The sequence below is a fragment of the Syngnathoides biaculeatus genome, chromosome 14, assembly GCF_019802595.1.
Source record: "Syngnathoides biaculeatus isolate LvHL_M chromosome 14, ASM1980259v1, whole genome shotgun sequence".
NCBI classification, from domain to species: Eukaryota; Metazoa; Chordata; class Actinopteri; order Syngnathiformes; family Syngnathidae; genus Syngnathoides; species Syngnathoides biaculeatus.
The window spans coordinates 28032256-28052378 of NC_084653.1; the positions used below are offsets into that span (position 1 = coordinate 28032256).

Sequence of the window (20123 nt, forward strand, 5' to 3'; positions counted from 1 at the left end):
GGGAGCGCTGGAGCTTATCCCAACTGTCAACGGGCAGGTGGCGGGGTCACGCCCTGAACTGGTCGCCGGCCACATGGAGACAAACAGCCGCACTCACAATCAATGTGTCCAATTAATGTTGCAAGTTCTTTTGGTTTTTTTTTTTTTTTTTTGTGGGAGAAAAGCCACGCAGGCACGGGGAGAACATGCAAACTCCACACAGGCGGGGCCTCAGAACTTGTGAGGCCAAGACTCTTAACCAGCTGATCCACCCACCACGCTGCCCATACTATACTATGCATTGTGTAAAGAAAAAAAACAAAGAAAGTAAGTCACACAAGAATGCCAATACAACAACGCTTGTCTCGGTTTTCTAAAAAGTCTAAAAAGGGATTGACTTTGGCGTTCGATACCTTTGGAACCACACACACATCAACACAATGTCCTGTTCGCCCATTTTCTTAACCGACCCACCTGAGCCCCAGCCCGGGAGAATTCAATCTTTTTAACATAATGTGCATGCGCTTTTGTCCTATTACAAAAAAAAAAAAAAAAAAAAAATAAAGTGATGGTTTTGAGAATTTATTAGCAAAATGATAAAATAAATAAATAGAAATTGATCAAATGCTCCTAGTGGTGGCTGGTGCCATCCTGTAACCTAGCAACAGTATTTAGTGGAACACTGCATCATCATCATCATCATCATCGTCATAATTACAAGAGGAGGAGGCTCAATACAGAGGTAAGAATCCCACCAACATGGCCAACAGAAGACACGTGTGGAACACAAGTCCAAAAAAATAAACACAATCCTTTCCAAAATCATTATGAAAAAATACAAAGATCTCCCCAATGTACACTTGTTCTTAATTAGGAGCGCTACAATGCGACTGAGTACATGGAAGATAAAAAAGTCAGGGGTCATGAGGGGTCACGTGAGGACAACACTTGAAGGCCACAGTCACGACTTTCCGACATTTTGGGGAACGCCCTCGGGAATTACGTCCAATGACGACGAATTCCAGCCAATGGGAAAGTCGTCTGGGGAATTCCGTCCAATGGCAACGTGTCGCTTGTGTTCTTTGGATAAATGGACCCTTTTTGTTTTTGTTTTGTTTTTGTTTTTGTTTTTTTTTTTTGCTCCGCCCACCGATGACAACGCCTCCTGGCTCCGGCCAATCCAAACGACACAAAACACAAATGCAAAAAAAAAAAAAAAAAAAAAAAATCAACAAAACCAATCAGCACAACAGAATGCATAAATAATGTGTAGAAAATTTGCATAAGAAGGCATGCTATGAGTGGTGGCGGGGGGGGGGGGGGGGTGACCACACGTTCAAATGCTCAAATGAAAGTGCATCACCGCCTCGGCTGACTTGGCAACCTCTGACCCCTCAATGAGGGAATTGATCAGGTAAAAAAAAACAAAAAAAAAAAACATTTAAGGCAGCTAAACACTGAGCGGCTCATGAGTGGGGGGGGGGGGGCGACGTGTCACTGAGAGGCCAATAAGATGAAAGGGGGGGTCAACGAATCACTGAACGGCCGATGAGGTGAAGGGGCGGGTCTATGCGTCACAGTGCAAGTCTTGACGAATCCAAGGCACTCGAGGTACCTACTGAGGAGGGCAGAGATGAGACCGCTAAAACGGCGGGATGTGACCTCAAAAAAATGAAATGAAAAGAAAGGAAGAGGCACCATGAATTGCGGAGCAGGACGTGAGCAGCGCCCCCTGCAGTCTCTTCTTGTGCTTCCTCCACAGTGGGAGGAGTCGGGTGGTCACATCAAAGAACCAGAAGAAGAAGAAGAAGAAGAAGAAGAAGAAACCAAAGTTGTGCTTTTTTTTTTTTTTGTCGTCAAACTCTCCACTCCCTGGCGCATTTGATGCGTTTTGGCAGTTGAAGATGGTGGCGGAGCGGCCGGAACACGAAGCACTTCGTCCCAACGGCAGGAAGACGTGAAGACGCTGTCCTCAGAACACAAAAGCACATCACACGGACACAGCGGTGACAAGTCACAAGAACGACGCCAGCGTGGCTCCGCCTCATCGGCGCCCGCCTTAGCGAGTGGCGCTACGGTCTCCAGCGGGCGGTTGGCCCCCGCCCACCGGTACGAACGACCTCAAAGGAAAAAGCGAGGCGGGCCGGCACGACTTCATCTCGACGGGCTCGAGCTGACCTCACGCGGGGTTCGATCGCGGAACCCCGGCCCCCGGACCGCCAGGACAGGCACACTCTGGTGTGATGGATTCAGCCTCCTTTCGAGCATTCCCATGACAACGTCTATGGCTAACTGGCCACACGCGACCAGGCCGCTATCTACCATCGACACAGGCTGACGATACGACGCAAACGAACGACACTTACACAGATTGGCAACTTTTTTCTTTTTTTTTGTTTTTCTGAATCAGATTCGGCGCGAAGGGCGACAGTCACTCGGTGCCGCCGAGCACTGGCACAGAATGCTGGGAGGGTTCTGAGGTTTTGCTGTTGCTGTCGCAGATGTCCCGTTTGTCCTGCGCCAGAGTTTCCGGAGGGCCGGCGGCGGCGGCAGAGTCGAGAGCGGCGTCCGCGACGGGCGAGGGGCACGGGGGCGGCTCGGTCGTACCGTTGGTGGTGGCGAGCGTCGGGGCCTGCGGGGAGGTCGCCGACGCGACGCCCTCGGCCTCGGATAGCGCACTCTCCGCCAGAGTCCCGGTCTCCGTCTTGACCCCTTCCCCGCGATCCGGGGGACGCGCGAGGCCGACTCGACGGTCTCCGTCTCCCGCCGTGGTCTCGCTCCGGCCCGCGTCAAACGCGGGCGGCGCCGGCTCCGCTTTGGGGAGCGCCGGAGCGTCTTGGACTCGAACGTCCCTGCCGTCGGCTTCAGCCGTCATCTGGTTGAAGTTGAAGGCCTGGATGAGGCGGACCAGATGTTTGACCTTGTCCAGGGACAGCTGCATCTCCTTCTGCCGGGCCAGGATGCCGTTCTTGGTTTCCATGCATTTCTGCCACAGGGGACACAAATGGAGGAAGTCAGCGGACCAGCGTGAGAGGTCGCCACGTGTGACGCGGGAAACGTGACATTCATTCAATTAGTTTCCAAGACGCTGAACCGGTCGCCAGCCAATCGCAGGGCACGTGGAGATGATTTTAGAGTGTCCGATTGATGCGTGATTTCGGGATGTGAGGGGAAACCGGAGTGCCCACCCGGAGAAAGCCCACACAGGCACAGGTAGAACACAGCTGGGGGCCGGGATTGGAACCCCGGTCCTTAGAACTGGGAGGCTAACGCTCTAACCAATACACAAGAGAGATTTTTTTTTTTTTTTTCCCCCCCCCCCCCCCATTCGAGAATCTTAGATTATTTTCTTTGAGGTCAAAAAGTTGACCGTCGCATTTCCTTTGAAGTGCATGACTCGGCGCCAGTGTTTTGGGTCAGCTTCCACAAGCTTCTGACCAGAATCCTGGCCCGCTCCTCCAGACAGAACTGAGTCAGGTTTGTCAGTTGTCTCGGTCTTCTCAGGTCGACAAGCTTTTTTCCTCCAGATGTAACGTTGGTCATTATGGTCAAACAGCTCCACATCCGTTTGACCAGACCAGAGGACGCATCCTCAGTAGTCAAGATCTTTGTCTTGGTGTCTTTTTGCAAACTATAATCCGTCTTTTTTTTTAGTAATGGCTTCATTCTCGGTGAGTGGCCTTTCAGCCCATGTTGACCAAGGACCTATTTCACTGTGGATAATGACACTCTGATCAGCTTCAACCGGCATCTACACAAGGTCCTTAGCTTTTGTTCTGGGGTCAATTTGCACAAAACATCTCTGGGACGCAGCGCTTCTCTCCTTCATGAGCGGTGTGATGGCTGGACGTTCTCATGATGTTTATTGTAGTGTGTAATTGTTTGAACAGATAAAACGTGGCACCTTCAAGCATCTGGAAATTGCGCCCAAGGATGAGCCGGACTTGCGGAGCTTCACGATTCCTTCTCTGATTTCTTTTGATTTTGCCATAATTTCAAAGAAGGACGCAGATGTCAGGACCTTCCAAAGCCAGGACTACACCATCTGGCCTTCCCCATGTTCTTTAAGGACATTGGACATTTGCTGTAGGTCAACTTTTGACCTGGAAGAAAATAATGTCAAATTCTCTTTTTGAAATAATTTTGGCGATCCTGACTGACCTGAAAGGGGAGCAGTTTGGTCTGATATTTGACTTCAGACAGTGAGACAAAAAAAGCAAATACAGCGTACGGAACCTTCAACTTTTGGACTTCCCTTCAGCAAGGCAGCGTTTACCGTGATGGAGTTGCTGAGCTGCTTGACTCGCTGTTCCAGCTGCTCGCGCTCCAGCCTCAGTTCTGCGCGCCACTTGATGAGCTTCTGCTTCTCTTCTTCTTTCGCTGCACAAACGGTGAAGAAAGAAGAGGCGACTTTAACGCGGCGCGTGGGTGCGCCGACCCGATGCCCCCGTGGCCGCCCGGCCGCTCACCTTCCTTGTAGGCGATGTAAGAGTGGACGATGGCCAGCGTCCCGGGCCAGGGAATGGCTTCTTCTTTCTTGAGAATCTGCCGAGACAAGCTGGCGCTCATCAGACACAGAAAAGTAAGGAAGCCGTCGGGGGAAGGCGGAGGAGGGCGGAGGAAGGCGGCGGCGGCGGCGCCGGCGCCACTTTGCAGTGAGGCCGACGACACAGACGAGCGGAATGGAGCGGGCGGATGCGTGACACGATGGGACAAGTGTGCGGTGTGGATGCTTACAAAGGATTGAACAGTCCTAAAGCGGGCCGTTACCTGGTCTTGGCATTTAGGACAGATCCACATGCCTTTTGGAATGCTTTTCAGGGGCGGTTCCAGGCAGTCCAGGTGATAGACACGAGAACACGTGTCGCACATGAGCAACTGGCCACTGCGTCTGCACACAGTGCAGAAGTCCTCATGGATGTCTCCCTGCGAGCAAGAATTGGACCAATCAGTCGCCCCGCCCGCCCACTGAGGCAGCGGACCAGCTTTAGTTGAGGGGGTGGGGTGGGGGGGAGTGGGGGGGGGGGGGGTAACATGGTGATGTGCGTTAATTTGGCCGAGAGGCTGTTCACTTTGTAAGACTGATGACATGTCGGTGAATGAGTAACAGACGGCCTTCCGCCCCCCCTCGGTTACTTACATCCCCAGAGCTGGGCGGGGGGAGGGGGTTGACGGGGCTGGAGGGGGAGGTCGGGGTGAGGCAGCCCAGCTCCGGGACGCCGCCGTATTTGGGTGGGCGACCTGGGTGAAATGAGACAGACCACAAAGACGGAACACAAAGAAAAAAAAAAAACAAACAAAAAAAAAAAAGAAAGATGGAGAGGGGGAAGAACAACAACAGTTGCGTGACATACCTTAGAAAGGGAGTCGTCGTTGGCTAGCGTGAGGTGGGGAAGGGGGGGGGGGCGGTAGAGGGGAGGGGGAGGAGTCAGAAGCACAGAGTGTTAGTGTGCGCGCACGCCGCCATTATGCTAGCTGAGCTGCCTGCACGTCAACGCGACACCAAAGAAGTTAGCCCCCTACCGCGCGCCGCACGACACGGCGACATCGTCGATGGCAGGTGACAAGGCTGCCACGCCTACCGCTACGTTACGTTACGTTAGGTTACTCCGGGACAAATTGTACACGATGCTTTGTTACTTTCCTGTTGGCCGTCAAGGCGCGAATGGATGAGTCGCTTTTTGCCATCCTGTCATGTACTGGACAGGAAGTGACTTGCTCAAAAGCTTCAAAGCGCACTCAAGTGTGTTAGAGGTGAAAGCGAGTGCAACGCAACGGCAGCAAGGACAGGAAGCGTGTTAATGGCGACATGAAGAGACACGGGGACAGGACTTGCTTTCAATGAAGCTGGAACGTTGGCTTAAACCTAAATAAAAACACAAGTCATGGTCACAACCTACATTTCACTGAACACACCACAAAGGACAAGCAGACTGACAAAACCTTTTTACCAAATAGTCCTTACCTTAATATTTTGTGGCTGGAACAGGACCCCAAAAAGCTGGGACAGGCTCATGTTTCCCACTATTTCATCACCTTCTTTTAACATTCAATAAACATTTGGGATGTTGAAGCTTTGGAGGTGGAATTCTTTGCCATTCTTGCTTAACATACAGCTTCAGCTGTTCAACAGTCCGGGGTCTCCGTTGTCGTATTTTTCCACACATTTTCAGTTTCAGGACTGCGTGCCGGCCAGTCTACTACCAGCGGTTTTTTACTACGAAGCCACGCCGTTGTAGCACGAGCAGAATGTGGTTAGCTGACACAAGCAGGGGCGTCCATGCAAAAGATATTGCTTGGATGGCAGCACGTTTCTTTAAAACCTGTACGTAGCTTTCAGCAGTTCGCACAGCCCAATACAATCACAGATGGTGGCTCTTGCACTTTGCGTCCAGTCTGAATAGCTTGTTTCCTCTTAGGTAGACAATTTCCAGGAACAACTTGAAATGTGGACTCGTCAGACCACAGAACAGATTCTTCCACTTTGGCTCAGTCATCAAAGATAGAACAAGAATCATCTTTGTCATGCGCACGACATTTTGTTCTCTGCCTTGTACCCATCACTTGTTTGTTCAGGCTATCAGTCTCTTGCTCAAGGACACTAAAGCCGTGAGATGATCCAGTCAGGGTCCTGAAACCAGGTCCCCCTCCAGCAGCAGTCGATGATTTTAACCATTTGGCCACAGCTGAGCTCAGGCCCAGAGAAGATGGCGACGTTTGCGGGTTCTTTTGCTTGGCATAATCGAGTTTTTTTGGACGTAGTGCCGTATTTACTAGGATTGGTTTTCTGAAGTGCTCTCGAGCCCATGCGATGATATCCTTTACACAACGATGCGGGTTTTAGCCTTGGACTAAATTCCTTGCAATTGTACGTTGAGGAACAACATCGTCCTGAAACCGTTGGAACTATTTTCTCACCCGGTCGTTCACAAAGAGGTGAACGTCGCCCCGTTTTTGCTTGTCAACAATTCAGGGAAGCTCCTTTTTTAGCCGATCATGACACCCACCTCTTCCCCGGATGTTCCAAAAGGGACTTCACGAGCAATCTTCAACTTCCTCCGTCTTTCTGACCACACGTCACAGCTCGTTTGGAACGTCTCACGGCCATCAAATTCAAATTCACGAATATTTGCTAAGTTTGAAATATCTTGTCTTTGTGGTGTATTCGAGTAAATATAGCTTGAACGTGATTCGCAAATCATTGTAACCTGCTCTTATTTCTGTTTAACACAATGTCCCGACTTCACTGGAATTGGGTTTGTAAGTCCGGGGCTCGTCCGGACACCTCGGCATTATGTGACTCGTCAGTTTTGCCTCTACGCCCCAGTTAGAAGATCAGCACGTCAAGTCAGACACTTTTCTGCCGGGCGGGCAGACCGCTCGCCGTCACGATGTTATACCGACCTCTCTTTCGGGTCCCTTGGTGCAGAGGGCTGTTCAGGTAACTCACAGCGCTCTTTTTCCTCTGAAACACAAACAGGAAGTACAAAAAAAAAAAAAAAAACGGAATCGTGTCGGCTAATTTACCACTGCCGGTACAAGGTCGAGCCGGACTCAGGGGAGCTTACCTCCGGCTCAAACACGGCACCGCTGTAGACGGGGTTTGCCGTCGTTCTCCTCTTCCTCTCCTGCCTTTTGCTCTGAATCTCTGCAAACAGAAGCAATGTGTTCAATTCTTGGAAAACGGCGCAAGATGATCCGACAGCTACGTTTGACGGTGCCGCGGAGTAAACACCTTCCAAGTGGTCGTGCGTGACGAGCCCCAAGGACACCATGAAGGCCAGTTTCTGGAAGAAAGACACACAATCAGACCAGTCGCGTGCCGCCAAGGCTCCAGCGGCCACCAAGTGCCTACCTCCGGACTCTCCTCTTTTTTGGGCCTGGGAGGCAGAGACAGAGGCGGAGTCGACGAAGACGGGACCGTGAGCGCCACCTTGTGCTCAGCTCCACCACCCGTTTTAACAGTCTGCTGAGAGGACGTCGTCAAGAGGTCACACCATTTGCCACCAGGTCACCGCGCGCGTCGCCGTAGGCGCTGCTCTTCCTACCTTGGCCTCTGCGCCGGCGCCGTCCGTCTGCAGGGGCTGGGCGGGGACCGAGGCGGGGTCGGGCGCGCGGGCGGGGCTGGCGAGGCAGGCGGCCGTGGTGGGCGTGGTGATGACGATGCCGGTCAAAGGGGCGGAGCCGGTCTTAACGCACGGCTGCCCGTTCACGATCCGCAGCTGGTGGATTGGCGCGGCGGCGGGCGACAGCGACTGCGGTAGCTTGGTGGCCAGCATGACGGGCCTCTGAAGCAGCTGGGGTGCCGCCATCATGGGCGGGGGAGGAGCGGGGGCGATGGGGACGTTGGCGGGCAAGGCAGGCTTTGGCCTGACCTGCTGATGAACCGCAGCCAATCAGAAAACGGCACAAACACGAAACCGATCGTTGCCAACGTCGTGCTCTTTTTAAACCGAAGCGAGCCCCGTCGGCTCCGTACATTCGTGACTCCTTAGCTTCTAGCGATTGTTTTGCATTTAGCATTTTTATGATCAATAATTTAAGCCCCTTAAGGAAATGCCTTCACGCCCATGACTGTGAATTAAGTCCAGTAAAATTATGTCGATAATAATAGTTCAAAGAATATAATGACAAAATGACTGAAACATTTACTTGCCACTGACATTCCAACAACACTTTATCTTGTGCCTCGACGTATTAACATTACACGAATATTGTGAAATATTGGCTGGTTGCTGCGAGGCTGAGTTTAGGAGAGCATTGTGTGTGTGTGTGTGTGTTTAGAGTACTACAAGTTTGATGTACCTTTATTTTTGTATTAATTGGTGACTTATGGATGTGCTGAAAGCACGCCCTTCAGATGATGCGTCCAAAGAGGATAGCCTTGAAATAAATACAGAATGTTGTTTTCCTTCCTGAATAGTTTTCTTTTTCTTTTAAACCTGCAAATGTTACGCTTGACTCAAATCCTTTCTCATTTGATTGTTGATTAAAGGCCTCTTTATACTCGCACTGCGGCCCTCCCGCACATGTTTAGCTTGTATACACGAGCGCAACCAGAGGGCGCAGTTTTGAAAATGTACCGCAGTTCTTCTCAAAGTCAGAGGTGGCGCTACGGCTGCTATTGGAGAGGACACATTTTTCCTTTCCTTTCCGTAACAAGGAACAACAACAACAGCGGAACAATGTCTGTTCAGTCAGTGTCCTTTTCTTTGGCAAGTCCTTTGTCTATGGCAATGGAGTTGGAAATAGGAAGCTCACTAATTCATGAAAGCGACACGACAACAAAAACTGTCAGTGACCACACACTCCAGCATGGTTAATCTTTACACAATTATTCAGGGTAGTTATATATATTTTAGAAATACAACCACTGATTTGTACTTTAAAAATGTAGGGTTAAATATTTAGAAATGATTCACTTAAGTATTGCCACGTACGGGGAATTTGTACTGTACTAGTTCAAATGTTAAAAAGGTTCCCATTCCTAATTTGGTACCACAAATGTTCTCTTGAATTTGTGAAATACTGGGATTTTGGGGGGAAAAAATATGACTTAAATGGGGACCATATTTTCTTCACTACATGTTTTATGAGAACGCTATTTATGGCAGTGTATGTTACGTTCTAAGTGCAACTCGACAACTTCATCGCTTGGGCGATAGATTTGTTTTGGTTCGTCAGAAAGACTTTGGTCACATAAATCCCGTACCGCCAATCAAAGGAACCGCGAGGAGCTTGACTCCGTGTCACGTGACTGCACTCAAAGCCTCCTGGCCCCACCCACCGAGTGATTCATTTACGTGCGACTCGCACAGGACATCTCGGGCCTCACATTTGATGTGTTTACATTAAAGCGCAGACAACGACGTCATGCGCAAATGTCCACATTTTAGCCTCTAATAACTGCTCTGATCTTTTGCTCGTTCATGCATCTAAACAAACGTATTTGCTGTCGGTGTAGTCAGTGATAGTTGGGCTAATGTGGATTTCCAGATTCATAATTTTGCGCACTCGATTTACTCATTTAATTGAACTCTTAACTAGTACTTCAATACAGTAACTCTTCCGTGAATCTCACTCTGAGATTCTTGATGTAATAGCGATAATTACTCAGAATGTTTCCATGAATTTCAAGTGATGTGGTTAGAAGAACATTTGGACAGCTTTGAAGAGAGAACACCACAAAGTGCAAGAAAACAACGTCCACACACACACACACACACACATGTAAGCCCCGCCCCCACCTCACCACCACCAAGCCCACCTGTTGGTCAGTGTGAAAGTTAAAGAGTACAAAAAGAGAGATTTGACGCCCTGAAGCCAACTGTTGAGTGTTTGCTGCCCTCTGCTGGAAAGACCGAGACACACACACACACACACACACACAGCATTGTCTGTCAGGGTGGTCTTTAGGTGACCCACCTGCGTGTGAAAGGCGGCTGGTGTCGTCAGTCTAGGAGGAGGAACAAACTGTGGAACTTTGATTGGCTGGGCGCTGGCGGCCTGCAGCTGAGACAAAACCAAAGCAGGTCGTGTCGCTGTTGTCAGCTGACTTGTGCAGCGCCTGACTTCACTTCCTGCTTCCTTTTCGACTCCCAGCCTTCAAATTCAGTGGAACCTCCCTTTATGAATGGAAACCGTTCCGCGACTCTTCGCAAACAATCACCGTGCTTCCATCGAGCAGTGCACTTTTACTCGACCGTGAAGATGAAAAAAATGATTTAGCCGACGCCTCAATTTTTTTTTCAGGATGAAGACGCGACGTGCGGGGCGAGCTAAACGTGACTCATGAACATGTTGATCAGACGTGCGCGAGTTTTTGTTATTTAACGCGTTTGTGCTGTAGGGCACCAAGTAATGAATTTACATACCGACGTGTGTTTGAGTGACTGCCTGAAACAAGTGGAACGTGACACCTGTCGCCTGGAAAAGTATTTTAAATGAAAAGTGCAGAAGTCTGCTGAAGTCAATGACGCAATTATTGCAAGTCAGATACATTGCAACAAATAATTGTCATTGATTTGAATTGAATTTAATAATGTCTGTTCCGGTATTTTGCTCACTTGAAAAGTGAGCTGGGTTCAAACATAAGAAGCCCTGTTCTAAATTGTCGGACGCATCTAGACGTAAATCGCAAAAAAAAATATATATATATATATATATATATATATATATATATGTATTTTTAAATCTGAAATCTTGCCATTCCAATACTTTTGGAGAGGACTTATTCCCAAACTCAAGATCCTCCCTGGACATGGCCGCAGGAGGAACATTAATGACTAACTGAAAATGCCGATGGACTACTAAGAATGGTAGAAAACGAACCCAGAAAGCCCCCCCCCCAGGTCAAAATGGAACATCCGTCGTTTTTTGAGCCAAAGTGCGCGGGGGAGGACGCCACTGGTGAAAAGAACTCCTAAAAAAAAAAAGCCTGGCATTTGCCAACCTCCAAGCTGACAAGCTGCAAAGCTTCTGCGAGAACGTCAGATGAGGCAAAACGACCACACTTCAGCTCCACGTTCACAAAGGCAAAAGTCAAGCGTACGAAGAAAAGCACACCGTCCCTCCTGTGAAACAAAGAGGAGGCTCTTCTGTTCTGCTCTTAAAAAAAAAAAAATTATTTGTGCTGATGAAAACACAAAGTGGCAAACTGATTCCAGAACTGCAATTTTCCCTGAGTATACCACTTTTTTTTTTTTTTTTTTTCCTCTCCTCTCTCCTCAGCTTACGCTCCAGATAAGCAAAACTCAACTGATTAGCTCTAGTCAGACTTGCCGTCTGATGATGATTGGAACGTGCAGTCACAATTGAGAAAGTTCTGGGAGAGGCGGGCACCTCCCACTAAAAAGCACCGGAAAAAATGAAAAGTATTCGTCTTGCAGCGTTGACAGTTTTACAGCTGTGAGTGACAACCAAGCACGAATGTTTTGGCACTTCACCATCCGAGTATTCACAGTACCAGAGAGTTACTTTGCCTCCAAGTGCAAGACTTTGCCATGTGACGATGGGGCATGCGCACGCCGCAATGACGCTGTTCAAACAAAATTGACCATTCATAAACCGAAGTTCCACTGTATTGACGACACGCGAGCGACAACTCAACAATCATCTGCCTCCACGTCCTCTACGTGACACTCCTGTATGTTCAAACAACCAACGTGCGCTTCGAGGAGATGAAACTCGCCCTGCGTTACCGTATGGTACGCACGCACACATGTGCCACACACGCGTCACACACAGAAACACACGCAGACACGTACGCACGCACGCACGCACGCACGCACATACATACGTACCAGCATCGCGTTTTTGGACACGAGCCGCAACGGTTCCAGGCTGTGCGCACTCAGTTTGCCCGCCACTTGCAGGTTGATGGGGGCGCTGTGCAAGTCGGGCTTGGAGATGGCGGTGGTTACCATGGTGACGGTGGCCGGGCGTTGCGGCAGGATGGAGCCGGGCAAAGCGGGCGTCGCCGCGGCTTTCAGCACCAGAGGTAGCGTCTTGGCGGTGAGGACCGGCGTCACCGTCAGCGTCTGGCCGAGTTCCCAAAAAAAGAACCCAAAATGTGCCGCGACGTTATCATGAGATTGTTTCATTGCCATAGAAATATCAAGTATACGCAGACGTCGCCTTTTCAGCCTGCTGCAGCAAAAAACTCAATTCTATTACCTGCAGAACGCTAAAGTAGTCAGAAGCCTCGCACAACTGCTGAAGATGAGGAAAAAAAATAAAATAAAATAACGCTGTCGCTCGTGCCGTCCGTTCTTTCATTGTGCGCTTTTTTTTGATTATTCAGCAACATATTTAAACGATGTCTTGCGTGATTAAACCGGACGCCTTCATCGGCTTTGGGGCTTTTCTGGGTGTTTCTTGCCAATGATGAAGAGTTGACACAGAGCACAACGGAAGTTAAGCACGACGGACAAAGCCCGGCGGATATCTTAATTTTTCTTCCATTCAACGCAAGTTTTTAATTGCGATTTAAAAATCATCAATTTAACATCGTCTTCCTCTTACTGCGATAAATGTTTTGCCCTCCTCATTTCAGTCACAGAAATAAATACACACAACCGCTGAGGTACAGAAAGAAAAAAAATAGCTGGCTGCGACAACCAAAGGATGCAACACAGCCGACTGAGGAGGGGTCCCTCCTGTAGTTTTCAAAAATGGGGGGGGGGGGGGGGGGGGTCCAGACTGCCCAGTCTCGAAAAGCTGTCAACCGGTTGTGGGTTTTTTTTTTTTTTTGTTGTGTGCGCGCGCACGCGTGGGGGTTCCTTACCTGCTGCAGTCCTGCAGGAATCTGCTGGGTCTGCAGCAGGCCGGCTGGCTTCACGTCGCTTGGCGTTTGGACCTGCAGCTGAACTTTGGCTTCTGGTTCTTGCTTGACGAGCAGCTCCTTCCTCAGCTGCTCCACCACCTTTTTCTGTTGGAACAAAAGAGAGCAAGTTGTCGCGTTGCGGCTTTTTTTTTTTTGAGAGGTTCTGACCTGCTTAGGAAAAGCTTCAGGACGAGCGGCCACCGGGGTATTCACCACCAGCACCCAAAAAAAAAAAAAACTAAAGACGGAGTTTGTACTCCATTCTTCGGCCTTGTCCCGTAAGGGGTCGGCACGGCGTGACATCTCAATGATTTGTTTGGCACAGCTTTTACACCGGAGGCCCATCCTGACGCAACCCCACTTGAGATACGAACTCACGACCCCCGCTTTACCAAACCGATGCTCTAAAAAACGCCGGAGTTTATACTACACACAACGTCTGTGAGCTCAGCAGGCAACCCAGATTTTTCCTTAAGTGTTTGACACCACAGAAAGCGTGAGATGACAAAGACGACCTCAAAGTTTGTTTCGGTCCAGTGGCGTGTCCGACCCCTAATAGAGATGGCAAACTTTCGTTCTCCACACAAACATTCGTCAGTCACAGCGCCGCCGTGTGCACGCGTGTGTACCTGCTTCTCACTCAGCGCAGTGATCTTTGCCTGAAGTTCATGAAGTTGCTTCTTCAGATCTGCATTCTGGAGAAAAGGAAACAAACTGGGTCACGCGAGCACTCGTTTGTTGGACAGATGTACGGGTCCAGGTGTGGCGGTTTACCTGAGGGTCCTGCTTCATCTGGGCCACCAGTTTCTGCGGACGACGACAACACGGTCATACACACACACACACACACCTAAAACTTGACACTAGGCATGTCCTGATCCAATCACGTGACCCAAAACCAGGTTGGATCACGTCAATGATTAGCGTCTGCAGAATAAAGTCACGTGGAACGCATTTTACGTCAGTGCCGTAAAGTCTGTAGTGTGGCGTTGCTTAAAGGGGTCTGCTTCTGGGCCCATTTGGCATGAAAGGCCTTTTTGCATAATACTGTACTCCGAACCAAAGCGGATGTGATCGCTGCACAGCACGAGACGGGCACGGGAAGAAAGCAGATGCGGGTCTCCAGCACGGCGCCGGAGTGCGGAGGGATAGTTCGCCTCAGATTGTAAAATTGCTTCTTAGCGACGCGGAATTGTTGCGCAAGTGTGTGTCCGTGGTTTGGTACCTGTTTGATGAGTGCCAGAGTCACAATTCATAATTTTAATAACCGGCGTGCACAGACAAATTCACAGGGTCGAGCCAACGAAAAGACGCATATGCTTTCACTCCTGCCAAAAAACACATCGTTTTTTGTTTTTTTTAAAAGCAAACCAGAGACGTAACGGCTGCTGCGTCTTCCTCGAGCCGAGATCATATCAGAATGAACCCTTTTAAAATGAATTGATCTTGTCTTGGCGGCACGCCGATGTGGCCGGTTAGAGCGCTGGCCTCGCAGTTCTGAGGACCAGGGTTCGAAAACGTAGACAAAAGCCCGTCTTTGGGATTAGATGATCAGGTCCAAAAAAAAAAAAAAAAAAAAAAGTAAAACTAGATTCGTGCTATTAGATGGACCAACACCGATCACATCTTCGTAAAGGCTAATAAGCCATTTTTAATCAATGAAAACGCAAAGCCTGTGGCCACGCAGGACCAATCAGGCTGGGAACGTTCAGACTTTTGCCGTCGCTTTTCCTGCCCACATCCACTTTCTTGAGCGACCTTCCGCTTCCTTAACTTCTTATCCCTCTTCTTACGGGCTCATGTGATCAAGTACAAGATACTGGATGTTCAGCACCAAACAATTTGAAGCCATCGCCCAGAGTCCAACTGGCTTTGACGGCATCACACGGCGCCGACCCCCCCTTTAAAAAAAAAAAAAAAAAACACTTGTGTTTTGTGAAAGCCTTTCCCAAATAAGTCGTGTTAGCAACAAAGCAACCCTGGCAAATGCAAATGTAGTTAGTTGCGAGCTGGATGGACGGCGTACATTCTCTGGGACGACGTCGTACTTTCAGAGCCGGCGGCCGGCCGCCGGCCGCAGTTACGAATGGCTGCAGTTTGACAATCAAAGCGGTTCAGCATTAGTCAACCGGGGCTAAAAGCGCCAAAGGTCAAAATCGACGCTCCACGCTACTACAAAGCCGACTCGTCCAACTCATCTGCTCACAGAAAAGCCACTCGTTCTGGGCACCTGCTCCGAGCAAACGCGACTTTTCACGGACCCGTTTGTCACGCGGCAAATGTGAAGGGACAAACTCAAAGTCCTACCTGATGGATCTGGATCTCCACCTTCAGAGCCTCCTGCAGTGTCTGTAATTCCATCATTGATGCAGTCAGTCTTTCAGCTGATGGATCAGCCTGGGCACGCACACGCAGAAAAACACTTTTAGGGCTGTTGCCGTAGCAACGGGGCCCATGTATACATGATGTGTTCCTCCTCATAAAGCTTGCAAAGGTCAAACGAGTTTCGGAGGCCGTACGGTACCTGAACGCCGTCTCCAGTGGGAAAAGCATCCACCTGAAGCATGAACGTGCTGCTGTGGGGAAGACCACATCAGAATCTCAATCAGAATCTACTTGATTGGATGCAAGTATGTAAACAGCACAAAAGGAATTTGTCTGTATAAAAACAAAACAAACAAAAAAAAATAGATATTAGAACAAAAAAAGAAAGAAAGCCAAGCTTTTGACAAAGCGTCACATGAAGCCAGTGGCCACATCTCAATTTCTGCAATCCAGCTGCTACTTGGCCACATGTCGTCGGCAGCGTCGGATTCGGACCTCCCGATGGGCTCAAACGTGGACACTTTGACCGATCCGAGTTCACTTGGGTGCTCTCACATGTGGACAGCGGAACCACGACCCGGCCCGGTTGTCTGGAGTTCGGGTATGTTCAGGGAGGGCACAATATGAACCATATAAAAACGTCATTTTTGAGCTAAAACTGTGGTTGAAAACCCTCTGGAAGTTGCAGGCACGTATTACATAACATAAATGCAACTATGAATTTGAACTGAGCCCATAACATCTCTGTCATGTGACCTTTAGCGAAGCCCTAAGCGGCCCCGACCTCCGACCCCCCCCCCCAGTGAGTGGCAGACGAGGTTGTGGCCACTCTTGCAAATGGAGCACTTTCCAAACGGAGGAGGAAATGTAAATACATAAATACATTTTTTTTTTTTTTTATTTTATCATGGCGGACAAAATCCTGATTAAAATCTGATTAACTGTGTTTCTTCTTCCTCTGTTTTGGAGAACTTGTCTCTAGACCAGCATCGAAGCCAAATATTGATGCGTGTGGCGTTCTCTCTTGAGATTTTTAGAGCACACCACCTACAATGTGGCTAAAACTGTTAAATACCTGCTTTTTGGTGGGTTTTTTTTTTCAGCAGCGTATAAAAAAAATCTTTTACATTTATTATCACATTCCTACAAAACACTTCCTCTGTAATAATAGCGATATAAGCAGTTTTAACACCTTCCCTTTGAGCATCCACTCCTAATCCAGTTATACAGGATGATGTGCATGGATATACTACGGAGATGATTTGGTGTTAACCCGACTCATCTTACTTCACTTTGTGCGGAAGGTAAAGTTAGATCATCTCAACATTAGATGTCAATAAAACATACGACCTAATTGAGTGTCATGCTCGGAATGTTCTGGACTCACCACCCAGCTGTGGGACGGGACTCCACCCCTCTGCCCTGCCCTGCACGACAAACGAATACAACAGTGATTTACAATCAATAAACCATCAATAATTTTCAATAATCACCGGCGTGAACTGAAGCTCGCTCAGCCGATCGGTCACTGATCAATAAGTCTTCATCGGTTTATCCACCAGCCAAAATGAATGTTTGGATTGATGAGATTGAACGTTCAGATCAAACATAAAAACATGTCTACTGTGGGCCACTTTAGTTTGTAGATATATTTTTCAATATCATCACCCATGGCAATTTCACAAAGTGCTTATTAGTATTATTATTACGAACAATATAGCGCAGGTTAGGTGAGGCAGCCGTCTATTTTCCGTACCGCTTATCAAGACGAGGGGCGTGGGCGTGCCGGAGCCGACGCCGGCTACCTTCGGGCGAGAGGCGGGGCACACCCTGAGCTGGTCGCCGGCCACGTAGACACAAACAACTACCCGCGCTCACGTTCACGTCAGCGGCCAATTTCTTCAAGTCGTCAATGAACCGAGCAGTGTGCAACTGTGTTTTTGGGGTGCGGGGGGAAAGCCAAGTACCCAGAAAAAAAGCCACACGGGCACAGAGCGAAGTGGCAAGTTTGTGCCAAGTGGGAAGCGGATGACCGAAGCAGTCAGTCACGGTGCCACCTGTTGTGCAAGCAAATTCATAAACGTTTTGCTCATTTATTACCTTTGCAAAGGCATCATTTGTGTACGGAAGTCCGAGAACAAGCTGTCAATTTTGCCCAGCAGCCCTGAAATTTCCTTCTAACTTCATCATCGTCACGGCTTTGTTGTCAGCGAGGAGATCGGCCGAAGCGGCGGCCTCGACCTCGACCTCAGCCAGCAACAACATCAAGTTGACGCGACATCACGAAAAACTTGAAAGTGAACCTGAAAGGTCATCAAGTGCACCCACGTGAGCGCATATGAACATAATTTACACATCTTGCTATCAAGCCCCCCCCCCCCCAAGACTCAGGCAAACTGGAGCAAGTAACTGTAGCCGGGCCGGGACGTCAATTCTGGGAATGAAGTAGACGAAAAGCCGCCGCGGTTAAACAACATTTCACTTTGTTCTCCAAGCACTCGAGATATGCGCTTCAATAAATGTTTTATTAACGTCTTGTTCGTCGCCCTCGGCCCGCCGGAGGCTCCATCACCCCTTCCGGACCGGCCCGGGCCGCACGCCGCGACGTGTGAGTCGTCGGTTCCGACGGGCGCTCGAAGGCGAACCGGTCTCAAAAAACGTCCCGAGTGACGCTCGCGAGTCCCCGGCCGCCGAACGTCGGAGAACGAGTGGATCGTCGCGTTAGCTCGCCTGCTAGCGCCCCGTTAGCCTGGCTAGCTAACGCGGCTAAGTTCCCCCAAACATGAAGAAGAAGAAGAAGAAGAAGAAGCGATGAAGGTGAGGAGCGCAGAGGGAGGCCGGACGGAGCACCGCCCGACCCTCGCCCGAGAACACAAAGACAACCAAGACAGCCGCCTTTGGATGTCCAACTTGTGTCGGCCTCCTCATAGTCGTCGTCGTCGTCGTCCTCCTCCGCAGCAGCAGCACCGGCGGCGGCGGCAGCGGCAGCGGCAGGAGGAGCAGCAATTAGAGCCACAAGACGAAGCCAAGAGCCAGCGAAGAGCCAAGCGAGGCCACCCCCCCCCCCCCCCCCCCCCGAAAGAGAAGGCCGCCTCCGGGACTCGCGTCAACTCCCGACTCGGAGGACGACGACGGCGGCGACGACGACGACATTGAAGTTCGCGAATGGGGGAAAAAAAAGCAGCCCGACGTGCACTTACTCAGCAGCGGCGGCGGCGGCGGCCGTGGCGGCGGCGGCAGTCCTCCTCCGGATGAATTACACACAGGCGTCCAAGAAGGCCATCCGCCATCCACAAGAGACCACAAAGAGTCCCGCTCGCTCCTTCCCACGCGCCTCGTCTCAGTCAGTCGCTGAATTTTGGACGTACTTTGTCCAAATTGCTGTCAAAAGGGCCAAACTGAAGCTCCAAAACAAGAACTCTTGTTCAATCTCATTCAGCTCAGCCTTCGCACAACGCAGATCCCTCCGCCGCGGAGCTCCACCAAGGCCCACTTCAACTACTTGGCCGTCCGCACAAAGCTCCTCGGGCCGCCGCGGGGTCGACGATTCCGACGATGCCGGTTCCGAAAGTTCTTCCGATGCAGTGGATCGGCCGCGCCGGCCCGCCGAAGGGCGTCTTCCTTCGGCGGACTAGATTTTTTGTCGGTGTGGCGAATTTATTTCACTTTGCCTAAGGAACGGCGGTGCTGCGACTCCCATTGCCTAGGGAAAAGACCCGGATGTAAACTCAGTGAAACTCTACCGAGAGAAAGTCCGCGTGTGCGCGCACGCAACGCACGCGCTCGCGCTCAGCCGCAGTGGCGTGCAAATGGGGCGGAAGGGGCCGGTGGCCCCCGAACGTTCACCGTGGGGTTGGGGGGGGGGGTCGTCCCAACAGATTTAGCCCCCCAACCCAAATGAATGAATGAACGAACACATAAATAAAGAAAGAAAGAGACGGATACCCTCCACGTTACACTGCCTCTTCATGACAGGATGTGCTTATTACATGCATATAGGCACAATATTGATACAAAATGTGCATATTTACACAAAATTGATGGACACCCTACGATGACCTGCAAATTGAAAAAAATTTGGAACGTGGATTGTCACACTTACGTGAACATTTGGGGACTTTTCTACACAGATTCGTGTGTTCTCTCACTTTATTCATCACTTAACGACAGCATTTTTTTTTTTTTTTTGTATTTCACGTGGCGGGGACAAGCCGAAAGAATAAGACTCAGATTGTGGTTCTTCCCCTATTCCAGCAGAGGTCACTACTGCCTTGCATTTTCTACAGCGCTTAATGTCCTCTCTTATTAGGATGGTGTGTGTGTGTTTTTGGGGGGGACGGGGGGGAGTCTGTCACAGGCTTCAGTGGCGCCGTACGTCCTGGACTGGTCGCCGGCCAAATGCGGGATGCACTCATTCGTACCTGAATAATGATGATAAACTTGGATTTCAATCGCGCCTTTTTATGTATATTAAAATGTTTAAGTTGAGGCCTGA

At 49.8% G+C, this 20123-nt stretch overlaps 1 protein-coding gene across 20 annotated transcripts; it reads right to left on the reverse strand.

Moving 5' to 3' along the window:
- Positions 1–124: 124 nt before the first annotated feature.
- On the reverse strand, positions 125–20001 carry phf21ab (PHD finger protein 21Ab). Of its 20 annotated transcripts, none has more exons than XR_009798260.1 (20): positions 18829–20000; positions 17016–17055; positions 15828–15879; positions 15611–15700; positions 14078–14110; positions 13933–13998; positions 13265–13408; positions 12282–12518; positions 10405–10491; positions 8028–8357; positions 7835–7948; positions 7715–7766; positions 7548–7627; positions 7384–7444; positions 5120–5356; positions 4750–4964; positions 4449–4524; positions 4256–4359; positions 1678–2965; positions 125–1594 (listed from the first exon to the last, which is right to left on the reverse strand). XR_009798260.1 is itself a non-coding variant. In XM_061842573.1 (19 exons), the coding sequence occupies exons 3-19, from the start codon at positions 15867–15869 to the stop codon at positions 2411–2413; spliced, it is 2523 nt and encodes an 840-aa protein (XP_061698557.1). In that variant the 5' UTR covers positions 15870–15876; positions 17016–17055; positions 18829–20001; the 3' UTR covers positions 125–2410. The 20 variants fall into 20 exon arrangements, 18 of the variants coding, with proteins under 18 accessions (XP_061698557.1, XP_061698551.1, XP_061698562.1 ...); XR_009798259.1 differs by having other exon boundaries at positions 125–1597; XM_061842573.1 differs by having other exon boundaries at positions 125–2965; positions 15828–15876; positions 18829–20001.
- Positions 20002–20123: the final 122 nt, after the last annotated feature.

Coding starts and splice junctions, on each gene's coding strand:
- phf21ab (XM_061842576.1), bottom strand. CDS start 15,869: ATGCTTCAGGTGGATGCTTTTCCCACTGGAGACGGCGTTCAG. Junction 13,409..13,932: donor CTGCGCTGAGTGAGAAGCAG/GTACACACGCGT, acceptor TTGTTCCAACAG/AAAAAGGTGGTGGAGCAGCT. Junction 4,965..5,119: donor CCCCGCCCAGCTCTGGGGAT/GTAAGTAACCGA, acceptor CCTCAACTAAAG/CTGGTCCGCTGCCTCAGTGG.